At 37.9% G+C, this 22,484-nt stretch overlaps 1 protein-coding gene across 4 annotated transcripts in view; it reads right to left on the bottom strand.

The window, feature by feature from the left end:
* Window positions 1-4,421: 4,421 nt before the first annotated feature.
* qki2 (QKI, KH domain containing, RNA binding 2) overlaps window positions 4,422-22,484 on the bottom strand; it is a 43,881-nt gene continuing 25,818 nt past the window's right edge. Inside the window, exons 4-9 of one of the 4 annotated variants that reach the window (XR_008636891.2) lie at window positions 21,703-21,846; window positions 14,223-14,310; window positions 13,714-13,998; window positions 13,398-13,430; window positions 11,694-12,421; window positions 4,422-6,494 (exon numbers count right to left, since the gene is read on the bottom strand). Coding sequence is in view for 3 of the 4 variants with exons in the window: in XM_055175701.2 (XP_055031676.1) it covers window positions 6,478-6,494; window positions 11,694-11,768; window positions 13,398-13,430; window positions 13,714-13,998; window positions 14,223-14,310; window positions 21,703-21,846 (642 nt within the window). In the remaining variant the exon portion in view is untranslated. Of the gene's footprint in view, window positions 6,495-11,693; window positions 12,422-13,397; window positions 13,431-13,713; window positions 13,999-14,222; window positions 14,311-21,702; window positions 21,847-22,484 lie in introns of those variants that run through there. The other 3 variants (XM_055175701.2, XM_055175702.2, XM_055175704.2) reach the window with 3 other exon arrangements.

Below are 22,484 nucleotides of genomic sequence, written 5' to 3'. Positions count from 1 at the left end.
AGCAGGCTTCGCGCACTTTACCAACCCAGAAGTCCTTGCGAAAGAGCAATCAGACCAATCAGACGACGTAAGGGAGGAGTTCACACTGACCGGCAACTTCCCTTCCTATTTCCGGCGTGACGCTCAAGTCTGTCCCAAAACACAACTCCGGTGCACCCACGTGGACTCGCATCAAGGGTCCCTAAAGTCTGCACTCTACGATGTCATCAAAGCGTGGACCCTGTGGAAGACCACAAGTCTGAAGTGTGTGGCATTTGGGACAGGGCCAAACTCGTTTGTCTCCCGTTGCATCATGGGAAATATGAGTGAGTAAGTGTGCATCGAATGTACCCTCAAAATCAGAGTGCATTGTGGGTAAAAAGTAGTGAACAAATGTAGGGAATAAAGTTGTTCACTTAGGTTTCGGACACCACTACAAAATGGCCGACATCTGATATAGTGCACTATATAGTGGATAGGGAGCAGTTTCGGACACAGCTAATGTATTCAAACCTTTTTCATGTTTGCAAGTACCCAGAACGTTTTTCTTACACTTTTAACCAATAGTTGGGTCAAAAAGGTTGAATTTTTTGGGACCCAGCAATGGGTTGACAATAACCTAGCACTTTTATGAATAAACTGGGTTGTTTTAGCCCAGAATGCTGGGTTGTTGAAGCCATGGTTGGTTCAAATGTAGACATTTTTGGGTTAATTAAGGGTTAAAATGTTTACAGGTTCAGGGCTCAACGCAAAAAAATTTTATACTGGCCCGGTCGGGCCAGTGGTTCAGGTCTTCACTTGCCCAGCCAAAATTTTGACTGGCCCCAATAAAAAATGTCAGTGCCACATATTTAAAAATAATAATTCAAGTGTCACATATAATTGTATACATATGCAACAGACATGTTCCAAAGAAAAAGGCTCCCAACTTTTCTGCTTTACCTGTAAACTGACAGCAAATTGTGCAAACAATTGCATTGTTTCTTTCGTCGTGTTTTCCCCAAGTAAATGTCTGCTTCCAAGATGTTAAATAATATACATTGATGAAAATATATTTTAGTGACTGAGGGTGAAGCACTGGCCTGATCAGGCAAGTGGCAATACTTTTTACTGGCCCGAATGTCTCTCACACTTGCCCCGGGCCACCGGGCAGTCCTTTATGTTGAGCCCTGAGGTTATTTTCAACCCAGTGTTGGGTCAAAAGATTAGATTGTAATTTAACCTGTGCTGGGTTGTTTTAACCTATGGTTGGGTCAAACATTTTGGGGCTGTTTCCCGGACAAGGATTAGACTAGTCCTAGACTAAAATAAATGTAAAAGCTGTCCAAACTAAAAACAACTTGCACTGACATGTCTTACAATACATCAGTGCCATTTGTTTTGCCTCAAAATGTTTTTAGTAAGGCATGTTTGTTCAAACTAGTTATATTTCCTAATTAAGGGAAGACTAGTCCTTAGACTTAAAGGAGCATTTCAACCGTAGAAACATTAATCTTTATTGAAAGTGTCTTATATTTGTAGGTGAAATTTAACATGCATTTAGAATTTGGTGCCTATTTGACCGAGAAAAGGGGTGTTATAGTCTCACTCCCTCAACAAAGATATTGGACTTCCTTCTTTCAATGATGCAAAATGATGATTTTTACATCATTGAAAGAAGGAAGTGAAACACTGAAATCTGTATTTCTCCTGTCTCAGTGGCAACTGAGAAAATGATGCATGACCAGTGTTGGGGCTAGTTACTCAAAAAAGTAATATATTACGTATTACATATTACTCTCAAAAATAGTAATGCCTTACTTTACTTTATTACTCCCTGGAGAAAGTAACTAGTTATATTACTAGTTATATTACTAGTTACATTTTTTTTTCTGGACAAGAATGTTTATTTGGGCAAGATACGGCCAAGAAAATGCTGGCTTCATTACCCGCTACCGGACGCGGGGCCCAGCGTTCGGAGAAACATTAAAGAGTGTGCACTTCACCGTCAAGTTATTTTCCTTCCGTTGAACATAATAAAATATGGCTGAATCTCCACCCGTCGAAACTAGCTTTCTGTTGCTGGGAACCTTCCTCTGAAAAAGAGCTGGCCGTTGTTGACGCTTCAACTTTCCCGATCTGTCTTTGAGTGTGCCGCTGCCGCTCTGTGCTGCTGGCTGCCGGGTGTCGACCAATCGGTGATGGTAAATGATACCCTGTGCCAAACTTAGACCAATCACTGTTCCATTCACGCCCTCCTCCCCTTCCCTTTTGTTCTCTGTGTTTTGTGCCTTGTGTGATGAAGGTGCTACTGGCGAATGTAACTCAAGTAACTAGCTCGGGAAAACTGTAATAATATTACCATTTTCAGACGGGTAATGCCTTACACTACTAGTTACTGAAAAAAGTAATATTATTACAGTAACTAGTTACTTTGTAACTAGTTACACCCAACACTGTGCATGACCATTCAAAAACATGACTGGGGTTCTAACTATACAAAGCTTTATGCAAATGGGTGAAGTGTCTCTTTAAGATAATCCATGTCTGGGAAACCACCCGTTGAGGAACATTATGTGTTATTTTGTGTTAAAATATAAAACAAGTTGTGCTAAAAGTAACACAAAATGTGTTGTTTCAATAATAACACAAAGATGGGTGAATTCTGGGACAACTCATTTAGTGTTCTAATAGTGTACTTAAATATCCTAATATAACCAAATCCTGGATCAATCTAAACCCTGTCCGGGAAACTGCCCCATATTTGGTTAATTTAACCCAACAGATGGATTTGTCGTTTTTTGTCCCAAATTTGGGTTAAAACTAACCCAGCATGTTTGTTTTAGATTGTTTTTAATTTATTTAAAATATGTACAATTTAGCATTTGTCAGTTTCAATGAATTCTTCAAATGACAATTACTGATGTAAAGTGTGGATATATTTTTTTAGCTGTCTCTGATTCTTTTCCAAAACTGTGATGCAAAACAAGCAAACATAATGGAGAGTTTTGAAAAAAGCTAGTTAGTATTAAGAAGGCTGTGTGAAAAAGTGATGAGGTTCAGTGTATCTTCAAATGTATGTTCAACTATTATTTATTTAGATTTTAATACATTTTTTCTTTATAGGGATCAATTAATAAAGTGAAGGAAAGTTTAAAAAGAGATATTTTCTTGTTGATCTACAGAAGACCTATCAGATTAGTAGGCATAGTGATCTGGCACATAAAGCACGAGAGAAAGAGCGACCAAGTTAGTTTCTTTTAAAACTATGATTTTAATATTTTGCTATTGCTTCTCAGTACAGAGTTTAGTCCAGCATAATTCAAAGTAAGTAAAACACTCGTTTGCTTAATTTCACACAACTCCCGTTCTAAAGATTCAAAGCAGACAAAGTAAATTATTGGTGGGTTAATGTATAGAAAATCATCAACTGTTAGTACAATCGGCAAAAGAAAAGATTAATCAAATTATATAACTGAAATGGTTAATAGCTTACAATATACACAAGAAGGCACAGTGGCAAAGCAACAACAACAAACCAAACCCAGTAAATAAAACCAGATTTAACTCAAATTAAATGAATAGTCTACTCATTTTGAATATCAAAATATGTTATTACCCTAACCAAGAACTGTTGATGCATCCCTCTGTCGTCTGTGTGCGTGTGCGTGGGCGCTGGAGCGCGCTGCGACGCTTCGATAGCGTTTGGCTTGGCCCCATTCATTCAGTTGTGCCATTTGGAGATGGAGTTGGAGGTGACCGGGCACATCAACGTTTTTCCTGTTTGAGACGAGTAGTTATACGAGCAAGTTTGGTGGTACAAAATACAACGTAGCGCTTTTCTAAGCGGATTTAAAAGAGGAACTATATTTTATGGCGTAATAGCACTTTTGGGAGTACTTCGACTCGCCTGAAAAGTCCGCTCCCCTTCTCACTCTCATAATGGGAGAGGGAGGGTGTTACTGCGCCGAGTCGAAGTACTCCCAAAAGTGCTATTACGCCATACAATATAGTTCCTCTTTTAAATCCGCTTAGAAAAGCGCTACGTTTTATTTTGTACCACCAAACTTGCTCGTACAACCACTCGTCTCAAACAGGAAAAACGCCGATGCGCCTGGTCACCTCCAACTTCATCTCCAAATGGCACCATTGAATGAATGGGGCCAAGCTAAATACCGTCGAAGCGTCGCAGCGCGCTCCAGCGCCCACGCGCACGCACACAGATGACAGAGGGATGCACCAACAACTCCCAGCTAAGGCAATAACACATTTCACTATTGAAAATGAGTAGACTATTCCTTTAAGGCTGGAACCAAATCATATTTTTTCATTATCAATCATGATCAAATTGATACTTAATTTCCATCGCCTGGAATTATATAATTATGGAAAAAATACAAATAGCATGTGCTTTAAAGTGTTTCTCTCCAATATCATTTTTTTGTAATAAGGCATACTGTTCATATCTGGAAATGTGATTTAATGTTATTTCTCACATACAAAATATGATAGAAAAATACATTATAAAATGTTACAATGGTTATAAATAGGACCTTATATTTACCAATGCAGGGATCTGCTTGGGTTTGCAAAAAAGTAACAATCAAAACTTGAATGAAGAATTGCAGTTCATTGGCATATACAATAAACATGTGACACAAAACATTCACACAATCACTCAAACACACACACATACACACTGTAGTAATACTGCATGGAAGGCAAAAAACAAACAACAACAAAAAAAAAACATTTACAAACAACTTCAGTTCCTGTTCAAGCTAACTGGATGAAAGATCCTTGTAAAACCAAACTACATCATTTAATGTATTTGCAGGCCTTTTCTTTTAGCAAAAATACATGTTGAGAAAAATGTACATGCACTCATTTGCCCTGCATAAACCAATACGATAAAGAAGAGATGATGTCCAAAAATCCAGTTATTATAACCAAAACAAAATCTTGCTCTGTTATTAATACGTTTCAATTTGTTAGACTTAGTTTCATTGTTCTTCCGCTCTTTAATGCTCTGAATTTTGGACTGGAAGACCAAAAACTGTAAAATCAATTGCATAGAAAAGTGTGAATAAATGTGATGCTCTTCAGCACACTTCAATTCCTCATAATAACTATTTCTGTTCTAATAAACCCCAAATGTTTATCATTTTCAGTCTATTGAATTGAATAAATGCTTCTTGAGATATATGCAGAGAAAGAAATACTGAAATAGTGTCCAAAATATAACCAACACATCTTTAGTACTGTTTTAGCTAAGTAACATATTAATAAAGCTGTATTGGATCATTACTGTAGTGTAACAGACTACAAAAAAAACATAAGAAAGTTTGCACATCTGAAATACAAACAGATGTTAAACATAAAGCTCCCTAATGTATTTATACTGTAGGTTGTGTGATTCCAAAAAGGGTCCAATCAGCGCTCAAATCTCACTGTAATTCGTACGACCACATTCGTACATTTTTGTACGGTTTTCTTTCGCTCCGTGACATTGCAGTTAGGGGCGGGGTTTCATTATTGTTTTTTTAATGATTGCACTTATTTGTACGATGTACTTCGTACGAAATCATACAAATTTGCCAAGTCGTAAAATACGTACGAATTCCTGTGAGATCAGGCTGGTAAAACTTTGTAAAGAAAAATGATAAAACACATATAAATTGTAGTTTGAGTGTAACGCAATCTCGTGATCACAGAAGAGGAATTAAACAGAATGACCTGATATGACACATTAATGGACATTCACGTTTGCTTGTATTTGATGATCGTGTGTAAAATAAGGCACTTGTTTAAATTTAAAAAAGACACTGTTTTGGTCTCTAAAATTTCTGTCATTATAAAGAAATAAATGTTTGTTCTCACATCTTGACAATACTGCTCTTGAATACAAAAGGATCCCTTGTGAAAAATATATATATTTATATTCACTTTTCTGTGCAGCACCCTCATATCAAAAAACATTATGGATGTTTAGTGTTTATACACTTGATCACATGTCTGGATGCATTTTAACAGCTCACTGAATAAAACGCTGGTAGGCAAGCATGGCTTTTACATCCCTTATACGTTTAAAACGAAATGTTTTTTAATTTCATTTCTTCCCGATAGAGTGAGAACTGCAAGAAAAATGTGAGTTTAACATTACGCTCAGAATATTAATGTATTAAACACATGTTTATTTAGTGTATGCGTAGATGTGCTTGCGTGCAAGGCTATCAGTGGGATTTAGGTGTTGCTCAGACAGCGTTATTGCTTTGACATTTCAGTGCAGGCAGGGTAGCCCAGGTCACCTGACCACAGAGGTCTTCAGTTTGATCTGCGGGTGGTGGCGTGGGGCCATCACGGCTTTTCAGCTGTGTTAACCGAATTAAAGGCGCTTCTGGGCTCGCCGGCAGGCCGCCAAAACATAGAAGCGAAGGACGAGAGCCAGAGAGCTGGTCAGCAGGCAGGCAATGGTCAGGTCGTCATTGGGTGAAGAGTTGAGAGCTCAAAGGTCATTGGTTAGTTGCCGGTGGCGGCTGGGTGGTTAGAAAGAAAAAAATGGACAGACAGAGGGGAAACAAAAAATAACAAACGAGACAAAAGGACACAAAAGAAAAAAGATAGAGAAGGAGATTAGTTTCCGCTAGTGACGGTTGGATGACAATATGACATTACTACTGTAATTACAGCTACTGTAACTGCTTAACATCTACTTTAAACATAGTCAAATCATGAACTCCTTCATGATTTCACTCCAATTCCCAGGTGAAAATGGTTAAAGAAGCAAAGAGGCAATTATAGAGTCATTACGAATTAAACTAACAGCACTTAATGGTTAGTAGCAGTCAATTTGGAGAAATGAAGTGTTTTTATACTAGATTAAGTGACGATGCATATGACTGCTATTAAGCATTAAAAGTGCTGGTTTAATACAAAGCCACAAAGCTGCTAGTGATAATGATATGAATTTATGAGTAGTTATAGAGATGTGACTGAGAAAAATCCAGAAAAAAGTGACTCGAGAGGGAAAATTTAACCAGACTGCTACACCGTTCTTTTTTTAAACTCAATTTTATTGCCTTTAAAATTTGTCTATTTACAAAAAATACACAACGCTAATAAAACACATGAATACTAATGCATACTGGCTGAAATGTAGGGCTATAACAATAGCACAACACAAGAAAACAATTAGAAAGACACATCTACTTGTTCTGCAAGCCGATAAACTCTTAGCCTATATAGCTTATAAGACCGTCATTGGTACGTCATCCTAAAATGTACCCCTTTAATAACATGGCATTGTTTCACTATATAGCATAAATTCCTATTCATTTACAAATACAATAAAATTTCATAAATGTTCTTATTAGTTTAACATATTGCTTTTATAAACGTATCTTAAAAAGATCACAGATATGATAACTATGTTCTTTTCCATACATAATGACAAAATTCAAAAGAAGCTTACTGCAAAACAATGTACAAAAAACAAAATAACCCAAAACTGGAATATTTCATCTGTTGTTCTTGTGCTAACAGGCTGGCCTATGGTGTGACCGTCCTGCTCTGATAAACATCTCATGAGGTTTTGCTGTTTTGTATTTTCTCGTTTCACTTGCTCTGTCTGTGTATCACAGAATAAGAGCTGTCGATTTTAGATCTTCAGTGCAAACTATTTGTGCCATATTTTTAACATGAAGAAATTCTTGATTGAGTTCAAAGCCATCATAAGCACTCAAAATTAACACTTAATGTACAACGTATAATTGTAAATGTTTATGCATTATATGATGACTTTACTTCTCAGACAAGTTCTAACCTTCATAACCAGTCTAGTCTGTCTTATGTGGCACACTACCCAAGCCAGGTATGAAAAAAATCTCACCTCTTAAAGGGATATTCACCCAAAAATGAAAATAATGTCATTAATGACTCACCCTCATGTCGTTCCAAACTCGCAAGACCTCCGTTCATCCTCAGAACACAGTCCAAGATTCTTCTACATTTAGTCCGAGAGCTTGTTGACCCCCCACTGAAAATCCACGCACGGCACCCTGTCCATGTCCAGAAAGGCAACAAAAACATCATCAAAGTAGTCCATGCGACATCAGTGGGCCAGCCAGAACGTGCCGAAGCATCGAAAATACATTTTGGTCCAAAAATTATGACTTTATTCAGCAATGTCTTCCCCCTCGCGTCTGTTGTGAAGCGCATGCACGAGACCAAAGCCACGTAACCGCAGTGACGCGGATGACGTGCCATCCTTAGACATGTTTGCAAAGTTTTTTTTCAAACTTACAGCGTAACCTCCCTCAGACTGTAAATGAAGCCCGGGCTAACAAAAAAAAATCCAGCTGGGGCACACCAGATAACACGTCAGCCGCGTCACTGCAGTCACGCTACTCCAGTCTCACGCATGCGCCTCAAAACAGACGCAAGAGGAGACAATGCTGAACAAAGTCTGAATTTTTGTATTTTTTGACCAAAATGTATTTTCGATGCCTCAACACACTCCAACCGACACACCGATGCCACATGGACCACCCCGATGATGCTTCCACCACCGTTCTGGACATGGACAGCACACCGCACATAGACCCCCAACGAAGGGTCAACAAGCTCTCAGACCAAACACAAAACATCCCAAACTGTGTCTCGAAGATGAACGGAGGTCCCACGAGCCTGGAACGACATGAGGGTGAACTATCCTTTTAAACATAATGTACAGCAACATTCAAAAAGACCAAAACTTGTAGATGCCTTTAAACTGGAGAAGCTATTAGCATCTTTCCAGTACATACTGTTCAGTTCTTCCCCAAAACCTGTCCAACGCTATATGGGCAGTAAACCACACAAGACAGATCTGACTTAATGTGCAATTTCACAATCGTTATGCATTAAACTGGTCAGTCGTATTGGACCGTTATTAAATTACGCAATGTTAAGTTCTTACGGGTATTACATTTACTTTTGTTGATCAGTAGGTTCTCACGTCTCCAGTTTTTTCTTCTTGCAGGAGTCCCAGTTATTTTATGTACAGTTTTGGCACATTTACGTTTCGGTAACATGAGTTTATTATCAGTTTCATTACAGCTGTCTTTAAAAGCTCATACTGTAGTTCCCTTAGATCCAGTTTATTTTAATGTAAGGCATTTTAAATGAGTATGTCATGAATGTGCACAATGTGGCCACAGACTCTAAGCAACTATCAATCTATCCATATACGTATAAATAAAAATGTAAAAAGATTTCAAACAGTGTACGCACTAAAGAACGCATTATGAAAAATGCATTACAAATCACAAAATGGGGAAAAATGAGCTGAAAACAGCTAATAACTAAAATAATATGCAAAAAACTACATTTTCTAAATAAATATGATTAAGAATGCTTCTGTCTCACAAATTCCCCTTCCCAAAAAATTGGCACTCAATTTGCTCCTCCTAACTATTTATGCTGGTCTGGTTATGTTGAACCATCATAAGTTTATGCTTCTTATCAAAAATCCACAGTTAAGTCTTAAAGAAAAAATAAATAAATCTTAAGCTGTTCCCAGGCGAAATGTGAAAACACTTTTTGTTGAATGCAGTCAAAACAATGTTTCAGTTGAATAAAAGGACGAAATAGAAAAAGAAAACTAGTATGCTTTAGCGACACATGTCAAAATATGCTAAAAGTGAAAGATAGATATCAGAGGAATGACAAATGAAGGAATAAACCGAAGAAACAGGTGAGCTCCATCACACTTCATTGACTCTGAGCCTGGAGGCTCTCACTATATATCATCAGGGTAACAAAGCTCACTGAACAGGTAGTTTTGCTCCATATCTGCTCCAATGTGTTTTTTACATACATTAGAGCATCTGAATGTGTTATTAAACTAGCTGTACAACATTTATAGTGGATCCAACAGTATTTGGACACTTAAGTCAAACCCAAAATGTATTAATTTTACTACAGTACATAACAAAATATAAAACCAAGAGGCATCTTAAAAAATATGCTGTCACATGGTTTGATGGTTTTTAAAATATGCATAAACTTGCATACATTTTTAGGTGGCACAAGTGTCCAAATCCTTATTTGGATCATTAATATCTATCTACCTTAACCACTGAGCTTTCGATCATGTTTGTCGTAATGTATAATACACTGTTCAAAGTAAAAGTTGGATCAACCAGGGTTCCCACACCTTAGTTAACTTCAAATTCAAGGACCTTTCAAGGACTTTCCAGGTCCAATACCCTCAAATTCAAGGACTAAATATGGGGACACATTTCAAGCGAGAGCAAGGTTACATTGCGGTGACACTTTGGGGACGCCTCCAGGGGTAAGTGCATAAATGTGTATATCAAATTCAACCAATGGTGAGACTTAACAACAAAGACGGGGTGACACGGGAGCCAGGGAGTATATCCCTATCTGATATATTGCCAAAGACGGCGGTACAGGATAGTATGGCGAGACGCAGCGTCTCGTTCCCTTTTCAGGGAGCAATAGTATAGAGACGTTTTCATGTGTCAAACACAACTATGCAAAATTTTGGTATGAATCAACATTGGCATACACAAGATATAAGCATTTAAAGCAAACAGTTTAGCATGTGTGCTTAAAAGTCTAGAATTTTTATGATATTATCCTACACTACACAGGGAATAATACGGATTTTTTTTCCAGAAAACTTCTTGCATAAAATAGATTCATGCACTTTCAATTACCTGTATCTATGTATGTATATTTTCAAAAACTTCCCAGGGCCTTGAATTTTTTTCCCTAGATTCACAAACTTTCAAAAATTTCAAGGACCCATGGGAGCCCTGAAATAACTTTATTTGGTAACACTTAAAATTCAACCTAAATTTTCACACTTTAAGTTGATCCAACATTTACTTTTTACAGTGTACATGTAAGTGCTACATTTATCAGGCCACGCTAAACCTCATAGACTGGAATGTCGTCATAATCTGTCATAGGTTGTTACTATCTGTAATAAACCAGGTAAAGTTTCCTTAAGTAACGATTTCATAGTGCATTGTGACCCCAAGAACATGCTCAAATAATACGAGTACACTGATAACACCCAAAGTTTCAATGCAGGTTTGTTGGCAGGTTTGTGCCGTTGGCTGGAATGTATTATACCTGACAATAGCATCATAATGTTCAAATGATACAGAGATCATCTTAATGTTTGGCAGGTTCGAAATAACTACTAGTTTTACAATAAGGAAGATGCAATGAAACATACAGTGTGATCAGCATACTTAATAATAGGGATGCACCGATATGGAAATTTTGGCCGATACCGATAACCGATAACTCTTTATATTTGGGGGCCGATAACCGATATATATAGGCCGATAAATATTCATATTAATTTCACAATGAAAAACTCCCAGACCGCGGACATCTTGTCTTTGCACTAGACTAGCATACTCTTCTTAAGCCCGCAACATGTGTCATCTTCGTGCTATGTCACAGAAAGCACCAATCAAAACTCCACATGGCCAGCAATGAGCAAGTGAAGTGGTTCAACAAACCAAAATAATCCATAATTTATCGGCTTTTATTTATCGGCCTAATTTTGCTATCAGACCGATAATATTAAAAATAAGCAGTTATCGGCCGATAACGATATGTCGGCCGATATATCGTGCATCCCTACTTAATAAGATAAAATACATTTGTACACGGACACACACACAGCACAGCTTAAACACTGGAGCTAAACTAACCTCGTTCTGCGCTCACTACCCTTTGGTAAGGATGGACGCGCATATCCTGCCTTCGTACTTTAGTAGTCACGGCACCTGCTCAGAGCGCAACATTGCCAACAAAACAAAAGGGTTAAAATCAGATTATTCACCAAACTACATTACACTCAGCACAAAATCTGTTTAACAAGGTTTGTAAGACTAAATTACAAGGCAATAGTGACATCTCTCTTATAAAACCTCCATCAAAGTAAAATTCCCATGATATACTTAAGCAATTTTACAAAAACAACCATTTCAGAGAGCCCTTGATTTCCACCTAACACTATGATGCCTTGGATAAAAGGAATTCACTACAGGTTATTTCATGTAGTACATTTTTCACAAGCATATTACTTTAGCAATAATACTGTAAATCTAAAATACAATTACAAGCGAAATAAGTAATCCAAATATTACACACTAAACAAATATTTCAAACTGAGGAATGTAATAAAATGTTTAATAATCAGTATTTATCTGAAAATATTCTGTTAAGATCTGTGAATAAGACAACAAAACAGTTGAGACCAGTGTAAACATAATCCATAATGACCTTAAGTCTTTTGATTCTTAAAAAAATACAGTTTTTTGTTTGTAAGGCTGTTTTTGTTCCAAGGCAGCTGTAAAGAAAAGCATTTTAACACTTGTATAGGTTGAAGGCTGTTACACATCTGAGCATTACTAGCCCTTTGTTGGAAAAGCCATACCTAAAGGAACAAAACAGAATGCTAAAGTTAGTCTGCAGGATCTCTGAGCAAATAAAAAATCCTGTAATTGCAAACATGGGTGGGCGGCATGACTAAAATCTTATTATTATCTTATCATATTATCAATAGCCTCTTTCACAAAGTAATTCTGGTAAATTACCATTAATTTACCAGAATGAATTTACCAGTAAATACAAAAATGTGCTGTTCACACATGCAGTGACATTCCGTCTTTTTACCAGTAAGACATCATTCACACATCAGTATCAAAATACCTGTAAATTCGTTGAGAAAGCGGAAGTACCTGTGGCGCGCGTTGAGCTCAGTGTTGTATTTGTAAACAATCCACGTCGTTCATATCCACGGTCCATATTTTGTTGTTTTTAAGTCTGTGGTAAACTCTGACAGTCACGAAGTTGCTCGTGACCAAACAACATTGCATGAGGCGACGTCAAACATAAAATGCGTTTTAAACAACAGTACTGTTTGCACTTTAGGCTTCACAGAGAGCGCACTAAGGACGTCGGCAATTCGGCAAGTAGGTGGTAAGCTGTTTTAAACAACTTTGGTGAAGAAATGTGGACGTAAACATCAGGTGTGCTCGACTTTCAAGCAGCGTGTGTGTGGAAACGTCCCTAAAACAGTGCGGGGGTAAACGTGTCATCTGTATTAAAACATTATGATTGGTCTGAAGCTGTCAGCGCGATCTGACGTCGTCCGTTCTAAATGCCGGTAATCCTATATTTTTCGTTCACACATAGCGCTTACGGGTAAATCTTACTGATAAATTGGGAGCACTGATTTATCGGAAAGGTTCTGTTCACACATGATCTGTTAACTGCAAATTACCAGTAAAGACTGCATGTGTGAAAGGGACTATTGTAATAGTATAGATCAGAATAGAGTTATTTTTGCAGTAAACTCTGATACATGGTTTATAAATTAAATAACCATGTTGTAATTTTCGGATACTCACCTATGTCACCACAAATCAATCTCCAGTCCGTAACTTTAGTTAAAAATAAACAAAAATATATGTTTTTGAACAAGTACATACAAATTACGATTCAAAACCTTACACTGATTCACAACACTAATGATTTATAAGTTGAGCTCTCATGTATTTAAAATAAAGCAATCCTGCCCACGAACAGTCACACAATCTAATGCATTTTAAAAGTGGCATTCCAAAATATAAACGTACACATTTCTACCGTCATACCGCCCAACCCTAACTTCAAATCTGTACATAACACCTCTGATTACCAAACAAATACTGAAATTCTGCTTACCTAAAACACCACTGGAGTCAATGGGGTATTCAAGGATGGAAGGTGCCAATGTGTAGGGGTATTCGTAGGGTGCATAGATGATTCCCGACTCAGGGGTCTGTGGTACGAGGGTGGCGGGGTGAGGCGTGCCCGTGGGCATGAGAGCAGAGGTCTGGATCTGTCGGATGAGGGGCATGAGGGTGGGAGCAGTGGGCGCTTGGGTACGCAGGGTAGGCATGACCGGTGAGGGGCCGGTAATCATGCGAGGAGCTTGTGCAGAAGCGGCCAGCGAGAAGGCTAATGCTGCTAAACAGGGTGAGATGTACAAGAGCAATACACAGAGGTGTGAGCAAAAAGGAAACTGGAGATTAAAGCCCTAACCAGAATCTGAATACAGTGCTGTCTGGGCAAAACTGAACTTGTAGGCTTATTCAGCCTGTTTGGCTATTAATTTACAAAGGAATAAAAAATGAGACAGGACAGGAACAGAAACATTTGAACAGGTTGAGATTTGATGATGTCATTCTTACAAGACTTGATATTGGCGTCTCTGTATGTGCCGTTGAGTATGGCCAGTTCCATCAGCTGCATTTTCTTCAGACTGTCTTCTCCTTCCGCCTGTGCACATATACAAAAGACTTTGTTTGAAATTAATTCTTGCTTGTTTTAAGTATTTTTTATGTCTAGTTTTGTTTCACTGTTGTAAATGTTAAAACAGTAGTCATTTTAATATTAGCCCCTTATTTACCTTTAGTGTCCCTCTGTAGTCGATACGTTTATCCCTTAAAGCTTCAACAGTATATCTAAAAGTTGTTTTTCCTCTAATAATAATTTCTTCATGCATTCTATTTGAAAAATTGCTTAAATGTAACTCTAAACCTTCGCCTCAATTAGTATATGCAGATCTATGCAAATTAGTCCCCAGCACCCGCCTCAACTTAATCACAGCAGCTTGGACCATAAATATATATGTACATAGATGGAACATATGAAAATGAAAATTAGCCCCCGCTTCCACTCAATCACACCAGCTCAGACCATAGATATATATGTACATAGAAATACTATAGATATGAATATGTGAATTAGCCCCTGCTTCCACTCAATCACACCAGCTCAGACCATAGATATATATGTACATAGAAAGACTATTGATATGAATATGTGAATTAGCCCCTGCTTCCTCTCAAATCACACCAGCTCATACCATAGATATACATGTACATAAATGGACCATAGATATGAATATAAAAATTAGCCCCTGCTTCCACTCAATCACACCAGCTCAGACCATAGATATATGTACATAGATAGACTATAGATATGAATATGCGAATTAGCCCCTGCTTCTACTCAAATCACACCAGCTCAGACCATAGATATATATGTACATAGATAGACTATAGATATGAATATGTGAATTAGCCCCTGCTTCCCCTCAAATCACACCAGCTCAGACCATAGATATACATGTACATAGATAGACTATAGATATGAATATGTGAATTAGCCCCTGCTTCCTCTCAAATCACACCAGCTCATACCATAGATATGTACATAAATGGACCATAGATATGAATATGAAAATTAGCCCCTGCTTCCACTCACTCACACCAGCTCAGACCATATATATACAAGTACATAGATGAACATATGAAAATGAAAATTAGCCCCTGCTTCCACTCATTCACACCAGCTCAGACCATAGATATACATGTACATAGATAGACTATAGATATGATTATGAAAATTAGCCCCTGCTTTCACTCAATCACACCAGCTCAGACCATAGATATATGTACATAGATAGACTATAGATATGAATATGCGAATTAGCCCCTGCTTCTACTCAAATCACACCAGCTCAGACCATAGATATATATGTACATAGATAGACCATAGATATGATTATGAAAATTAGCCCCTGCTTTCACTCAATCACACCAGCTCAGACCATAGATATATGTACATAGATAGACTATAGATATGAATATGCGAATTAGCCCCTGCTTCTACTCAAATCACACCAGCTCAGACCATAGATATATATGTACATAGATAGACTATAGATATGAATATGCGAATTAGCCCCTGCTTCCACTCCATCACACCAGCTCAGACCATTAGATATATATGTACATAGATAGACTATAGATATGAATATGCGAATTAGCCCCTGCTCTACTCAATCACACCAGCTCAGACCATAGATATATATTTGTACATAGATAGACTATAAACACGAATATGACAATTAGCCCCTGCTTCCACTCAAATCACACCAGCTTAGACTATAGATATATATGTACATAGTTAGACTATAAACACGAATATGACAATTAGCCCCTGCTTCCACTCAAATCACACCAGCTTAGACCATAGATATATATGTACATAGATAGACTATAAACACGAATATGAAAATTAGCCCCTGCTTCCACTCAATCACACCAGCTCAGACCATAGATATATATGTACATAGATGCCGCATTGTGCAGTTCCAGGCATGTAGCTGCTGAGGACGGTTACACAACGCATACGTGACTTCTGCAACTGTAGCACGTTTTTGCCACCGCTGTTAACAGGTTTAAGCATTTACACTGCATTCATAAGTAGAAAATACAGAGGAATGATGTTGAATAATGAATTTGAAAATGCCTTGTCTTAAAGCATATTAAAACACCACAATAAAAACTTGATTATTTTATCACCTAATCAACAGCCATTGGACATATATTTTCGAAGCTTTTGGCCCTTTTAAACAAAGTAGATGCGCCCAGTTCAGAAACGTGATCGAGTAAAAGTCAATTTGACCTCGGAGAAAACAAACTATAGAATACATTAAAATTAACAGCAGAAAACTATGAGAAAAAAGAGCTCCATCCAACCAGAACCAGGTTAAACCGCCTCAGATCACGGTTTGAAGACTGCAGGCCTGATGTTTGCAGCATTGAGGCACCGGGGATCTAAAGTTTCACGCTTGCTAACAGCTAACGGATGATTTACTCTGCCACTGTTCAAACAAGCCAGAGAGGTTAAAGCAACAGATCGCATTTCCCTCAACAGTGTGCACTAGGATCAACACTCTGGCACTCTGCACATTTCAATTCTGCTGAAATGGTCAAAGCGCACTGTAAATGACTCATACTACATGCTAAACTTGTTTGAAACATTTCTCCTCTGCATTTATCCATGTCATGAAGAAATGACTGATATCTGTGCAGTATGAAACAGCTGGAAACGCAGATATAAAGACTGCAACGGCATAAAAATCCAAACTATGAGAAGCACAAACAAGAGGGAAGATCAGCAAGTTTGTAGCTTCCAGAAAGTAAAGTTTGATTTGAAAGCAGGTCAGGGATTGGGTTTAGCCGATGGTCCAATGAATAACATAAACTATGTCAGCAAGCAGAGCGAAAAGCTTTTCAAAGTGGGATCAATGTGTATGTGTGTACACACCTCTCTATTCTCTGCTTGCTAAGCTGAGATTTGCCAACTTAGTCATTAGTCAAACTGTGTATTAGAGATATGATAGTAAAATTTGATGACATAGCAACTACATTTATTTACATTTATGCACTTGGCAGACGCTTCAATCCAAAGTAATTTACTGTACATTACAAGCTATACACATTTTTTCCCTGGATTCAAACCCATGATGATCATATGCGCTGCTAACGCAGTGCTCTACCACTGAGCTATAAAGGAGCACAAGTCAAAAGGACAAAGTTAACCGTGTGCATGCAAATGCAAATGAGGTGATGATATCCAATAAAATCATTAAAATGCTTTTATACTGTATGCAGATAGTTGACGCATAAGGCCCAGGTAAGCTTATACCGTATTTTCCAGACTATGAATCGCTCCGGAGTTGCAGTGGACTATACGTCGCGCTTATTTAGAAAATTATTTTACAAAATCCAAATCGAAGAACAGACATTTAATCTGGAAAGGCAAGTTATTCAACTAAACAATAGCACAGAACAGCAGGCTGAATAGGTGTCGGTACATGTTAAAGTAACATAAACAGTTATTTACACGATACACAATAGCATACAGAACATACCTGGAAGGTTGATTAAGCTAAATTAACATAATAAGCCAAATCAAGTTCAAAAAGGTCCCGAAGTCATTCTGCATCACTGAATCCATTAAATTACATAAATACAGTAGCAGGATAGAGCAGACTCTCGCGGCTATAGACAGTAATGTTTTTTCTTGGTTCATATGAAATAATTTTGACGTATAAGTCGCACCTGACTATAAGTTCCAGGACCCGACAAAAAAAAAGTGTGACTTATAGTCCGGAAAATACGATTCTTCGTTTTCCATGCGAATGCAAGCTTACGTGAACAGCTTTTGTTTAGGCATTAAAGGAATAGTCTACTCATTTTCAATATTAAAATATGTTATTACCTTAACTAAGAATTGTTGATACATCCCTCTATCATCTGTGTGCGTGCACGTAAGCGCTGGAGCGCGCTGCGATGCTTCGATAGCATTTAGCTTAGCCCCATTCATTCAATGGTTCCAATCAGAGATAAAGTTAGAAGTGACCAAACACATCAACGTTTTTCCTATTTAAGACGAGTAGTTAGGAACTATATTTTATGGCGTAATAGCACTTTTGGGAGTACTTCGACTCAGCGCAGTAACAACCTCCCTCGCCCATTATGAGAGTGAGAAGGGGAGCGGACTTTTCAGGCGAGTCGAAGTACTCCCAAAAGTGCTATTACGCCACAAAATATAGTTCCTCTTTTAAATCCGCTTAGAAAAGCGCTACGTTTTATTTTGTACCACCAAACCTGCTCGCACAACCACTCGTCTCAAATAGGAAAAACGTTGATGGGTTTGGTCACTTCTAACTTTATCTCTGATTGGTACCATTGAATGAATGGGGCTAAGCTAAATGCTATCCAAGCGTCGTAGCGCGCTCCAGCGCTTATGTGCACGCACACAGATGATAGAGGGATGTATCAACGATTCTTAGTTAAGGTAATAACATATTTTAATATTGAAAATGAGTAGACTATTCCTTTAAAAATACGGCGCAAATAGCAGTGAATTGATTGAATCGCCTTGTGTGATTCATCCCATAAATTATGCGTCTGGAAGGGAAGTTTCTACAAATATATATGCAATAAACTCAGTCACAAAAACAATGCCTGCCCACGCCTTTTCAGTGCAAATTTTTCACTGCGCGACTTTAGTAAATCTTTATAGTAGTTTTTTTTTTTTAAAGGCGTTTGCGCTGCCGTAAATTCGGAACGATGCAGATGTGTAAAAAATTGACCATATCGGCAGCTGATATATCGTGCACCACAAATTTCAAATCTGCGTTAAGTTTTTCACCATTTCTACACAGCTTTCCTTTAAAATTTATTTTTAAATGGTCTTGTGGTGTGACAAATGAATTTTTAAAACCAAAAACTATTCCACTCAGTCTCTTATTTCATCTGTTAAACCTGTTAAAAATATTCTCAACTACAAAAATTGCCTGTACTCGAGAAATTACCTCCAAACTGAATGTGTTGATTGTATTATAGGATTACTGGCTTAGATTACAAATTATAGAACTAAACAGAAGTGGAAAAAATAATGCAGAGTGTTAAAGCTTTAGTTCAGTCACCATTCATTTCAGAAAAAACAGATTAGACACATTTGCCTAGAGATTGATGAGTTGCTAAGGGGGCTCATTTATATCCTAATACATAATTACTGAATCGTCTCCTCCTCTCGAATCAGATGGAAAGACTACATTCTACACTCCAGGGAGATGTTGTCTAGCTCAAGGCCCAAAGCATTAGGAAGACATTTTTCTACACCATTTCACCAGCAACTCGCATACTGAGAAAAAGCTAAAAACTCCTTCTCCAGATAGTTTGATGAAAACAAACATAAAAGTAGTGGGTTCACACATTAGAGATGAGAGTTTCTTAGAGTAAACAGCAGTAAACTTTATCAAGAGCTTATTCTCCATTTACAGTTTAATTGCAGAGAAAAGGCACAGCTGTCAATCAAGGATCACTACATCCACAAAAGACTTACCGTGGTCACACCAAAGGGTGTACAGAAACCCACTCTTATTTTCTCTGACAACAAAGTGATCACAATCCAGCATCACGCAAAGTACAGAATTTTATTCCCAAGTGATAATCAAACTACATCTTTATAACAATGAAAATCACCATAGCCACAAAAATCTTATGATTGGACAACATGAAACTGTTTGCAACCCAGTATCATTTAAGGAATTTTCCACTTTCATAAAAAGGACTTGACAAGTTGTTTATGTCTTTATTTGTTTAGTCGAGAAGAAATTATTTTTGAGGAAAACATTCCAGCATCCCTCTCAATTTAATAGACTTTATTTAACCCCAAGTTTCAATACAGTTTCAATGCAGTTTAAAATTGCAGTTTTAACACAGCTTCAAATGGCTCTAAACAATCCCAAACGAGGCATAAAAGTCTTTTCTAGCTAAGTTTTTGACAAGAAAAGTAAAATATAAGCACTTTTAAACCACATCTTCTAGTCCTGCACTAGCCGTGCGACGCGCCAGCGCGACCCCGCGAACTGCGCAAGCACGTCGAAAGGTCACGTGTCACACATGTGAAATGCACATTTTAAACAATAAACTGACACAAAGACATTAAAGGTGGGGTGCATGATTTTTGAAAAACACGTTGGAAAAGGGAGTCAGGCCGAGTACCAAAACACACTTGTAGCCTATCAGCAGTAAGGAGCGTGTCTACTAACCAACATCTTTGCTCTGGTTGCGTATGCTTGGGACGGGTCTATCAAAAGAAGGTCCAGATTCTATTGGGGTAGGGGCGTGTTTGTTTAGGTGACTTCAAATATCAACATTGGCTTTCAGAGATCATGCACCCCACCTTTAATTAGTATTATTCCACATAAAATGACGTCAGAACGGTCCTCTTTCTCCACACTTGTAAACACTGGGGCGGTAGTTTCGCATTCGTCATGCTTGACCTTTCGACGTGTTTACGTATTACGTAAGGTTGTGCTGGCGTGTCACACAGCCAGTACAAGACAAGAAGTTGTGGTTTAAAAGTGCATTTTTTTTTCTTGCTGAAAATACTATCGTTTTGCTAGATAACACCCTTATGACTCGTTGGGATCGTTTAGAGCCCTTTGAAGCTGCATTGAAACTGCAATTTTAAACTTGATTAAAACTGTTGAGGTCCAATAAAGTTAAATTGAGAAAAATCATCCTGGAATGTTTTCCTCAAAAAGCTTAATTTCTTCTCGACTGAATAAAGAAAGAGATCAACATTTTGGATGACGTGGTGGTGAGTAAATTATCTGGAATTTTTTACTATAATCTGATGCATTTCTGAGCGAAACAGTAATGAACCATAATAAAAGTTGAGTTTGATATAAAAAGAAACCTCAAGCAATTTTGATTTTATGTTGACTTACTGTAAAAATGTAATTCCTCTTGACAATTCAACAAGGGGTCCACATGCAGATTTCCACATCTAACAAACATTTCCTATAAATCTCATTAGGCTTCTTAATGGCACTTCCTCTAATGTTACTTCCTTTAGATTTGAAGGTTAATTTCCATTCAGCTCAGAGTAGCACAACAAAGCAAGCTCTTCCCTCAGTCCCCTGCCTTAACCCTTCAGTCTTGATTCTCCTCATAAAATGTGCCCTTGCTGCTCACATCTGGAATTTTGTATGCTCATGAGCTGAACTTATTCCCAAGGGATTCCATCAACTCCCTGTTCCTCGCCCAACACATGCTCACCCGAGGACTCAGGGTTACCACCAGGAAACTGGTAGACGTGCTGAGCACAGCTGTTTCAATTAAGCACGCTCTCCGCTGAGTAAATACATTTATCAATACCTAAAGCAGTGTTTCTTTAAGCACAATCTATGAGTCTTGTTTGTCTAGGCAAATCAATGTTTTTATCACTTTGCACATTTTTAAACCTCGTCTTAATAAATACACACAAGGATGGGAAAACAGACAGCACGTCACTCACCGCAGGGACCAGCAGTTTCTTCACCTCTTCCACGGCTCTTTTGAGTTTGATCTCAGCGCGGTTTTGAGAATCTTCCACAGTGATGAGGACATGGAGGTCTTCATTGAGATGTTCCCAGTTCGGTTTCCCTCTGTTTTGTTCTTCCTGCTCACACAAAAAAAGAAACATCTGATAACTCTTATCACAGACCTCATAAGATAAGTGCTTTATCAGTGTTTTGCCACATTTAGTTCCCACTGGGAAAAACAGTTAGTCTATAATTATTAAAACCCACTTGTTTTTGAGTCTAAACATGACTTTTTTGGTATGCTGTTAAGACTGTAAACTCCGTCAGACAAGGGTCGTCTCTAAATTTATCCCCTTTGAAAGCACCCCTAGTACATTCATCAAAAGCACCATCTGTGTTATAAACTCGCCGTCTTAAACAATACATGTTAGGACAATTACTGTCTGACTTCAAATAGCCTGCTGTAAACAATGTTGACTATAATGCATCTGTAGGTGTGGGCTATGATGTGTTCTGTGCAACTTTTAGATGTATTATATTTAGTTCCCTTACATTCTGTTCCATTCTATTCCTATGTCCAGCTGTTTTAACCAGAAAATGCATTCTGAGAATTCATAGGTAATTTACGCGTTGGCTAATTTGTATTAATTCATATGGAAAGGAATCATACAAAAATGTATGATTATCATAAGAAGAAAACAATAACGAATCCCCACTCCTAATCTCACCCCTAACCCCAACGTCACAGGGGCAAAAGCAAATCGTACAAAAATGT

This window comes from Misgurnus anguillicaudatus, chromosome 4 (assembly GCF_027580225.2).
Source record: "Misgurnus anguillicaudatus chromosome 4, ASM2758022v2, whole genome shotgun sequence".
In the NCBI taxonomy this organism is placed as follows: Eukaryota; Metazoa; Chordata; class Actinopteri; order Cypriniformes; family Cobitidae; genus Misgurnus; species Misgurnus anguillicaudatus.
The sequence above is the reverse complement of the archived record's forward strand: the minus strand, read 5'-3'. Positions and strand labels throughout refer to the sequence as shown.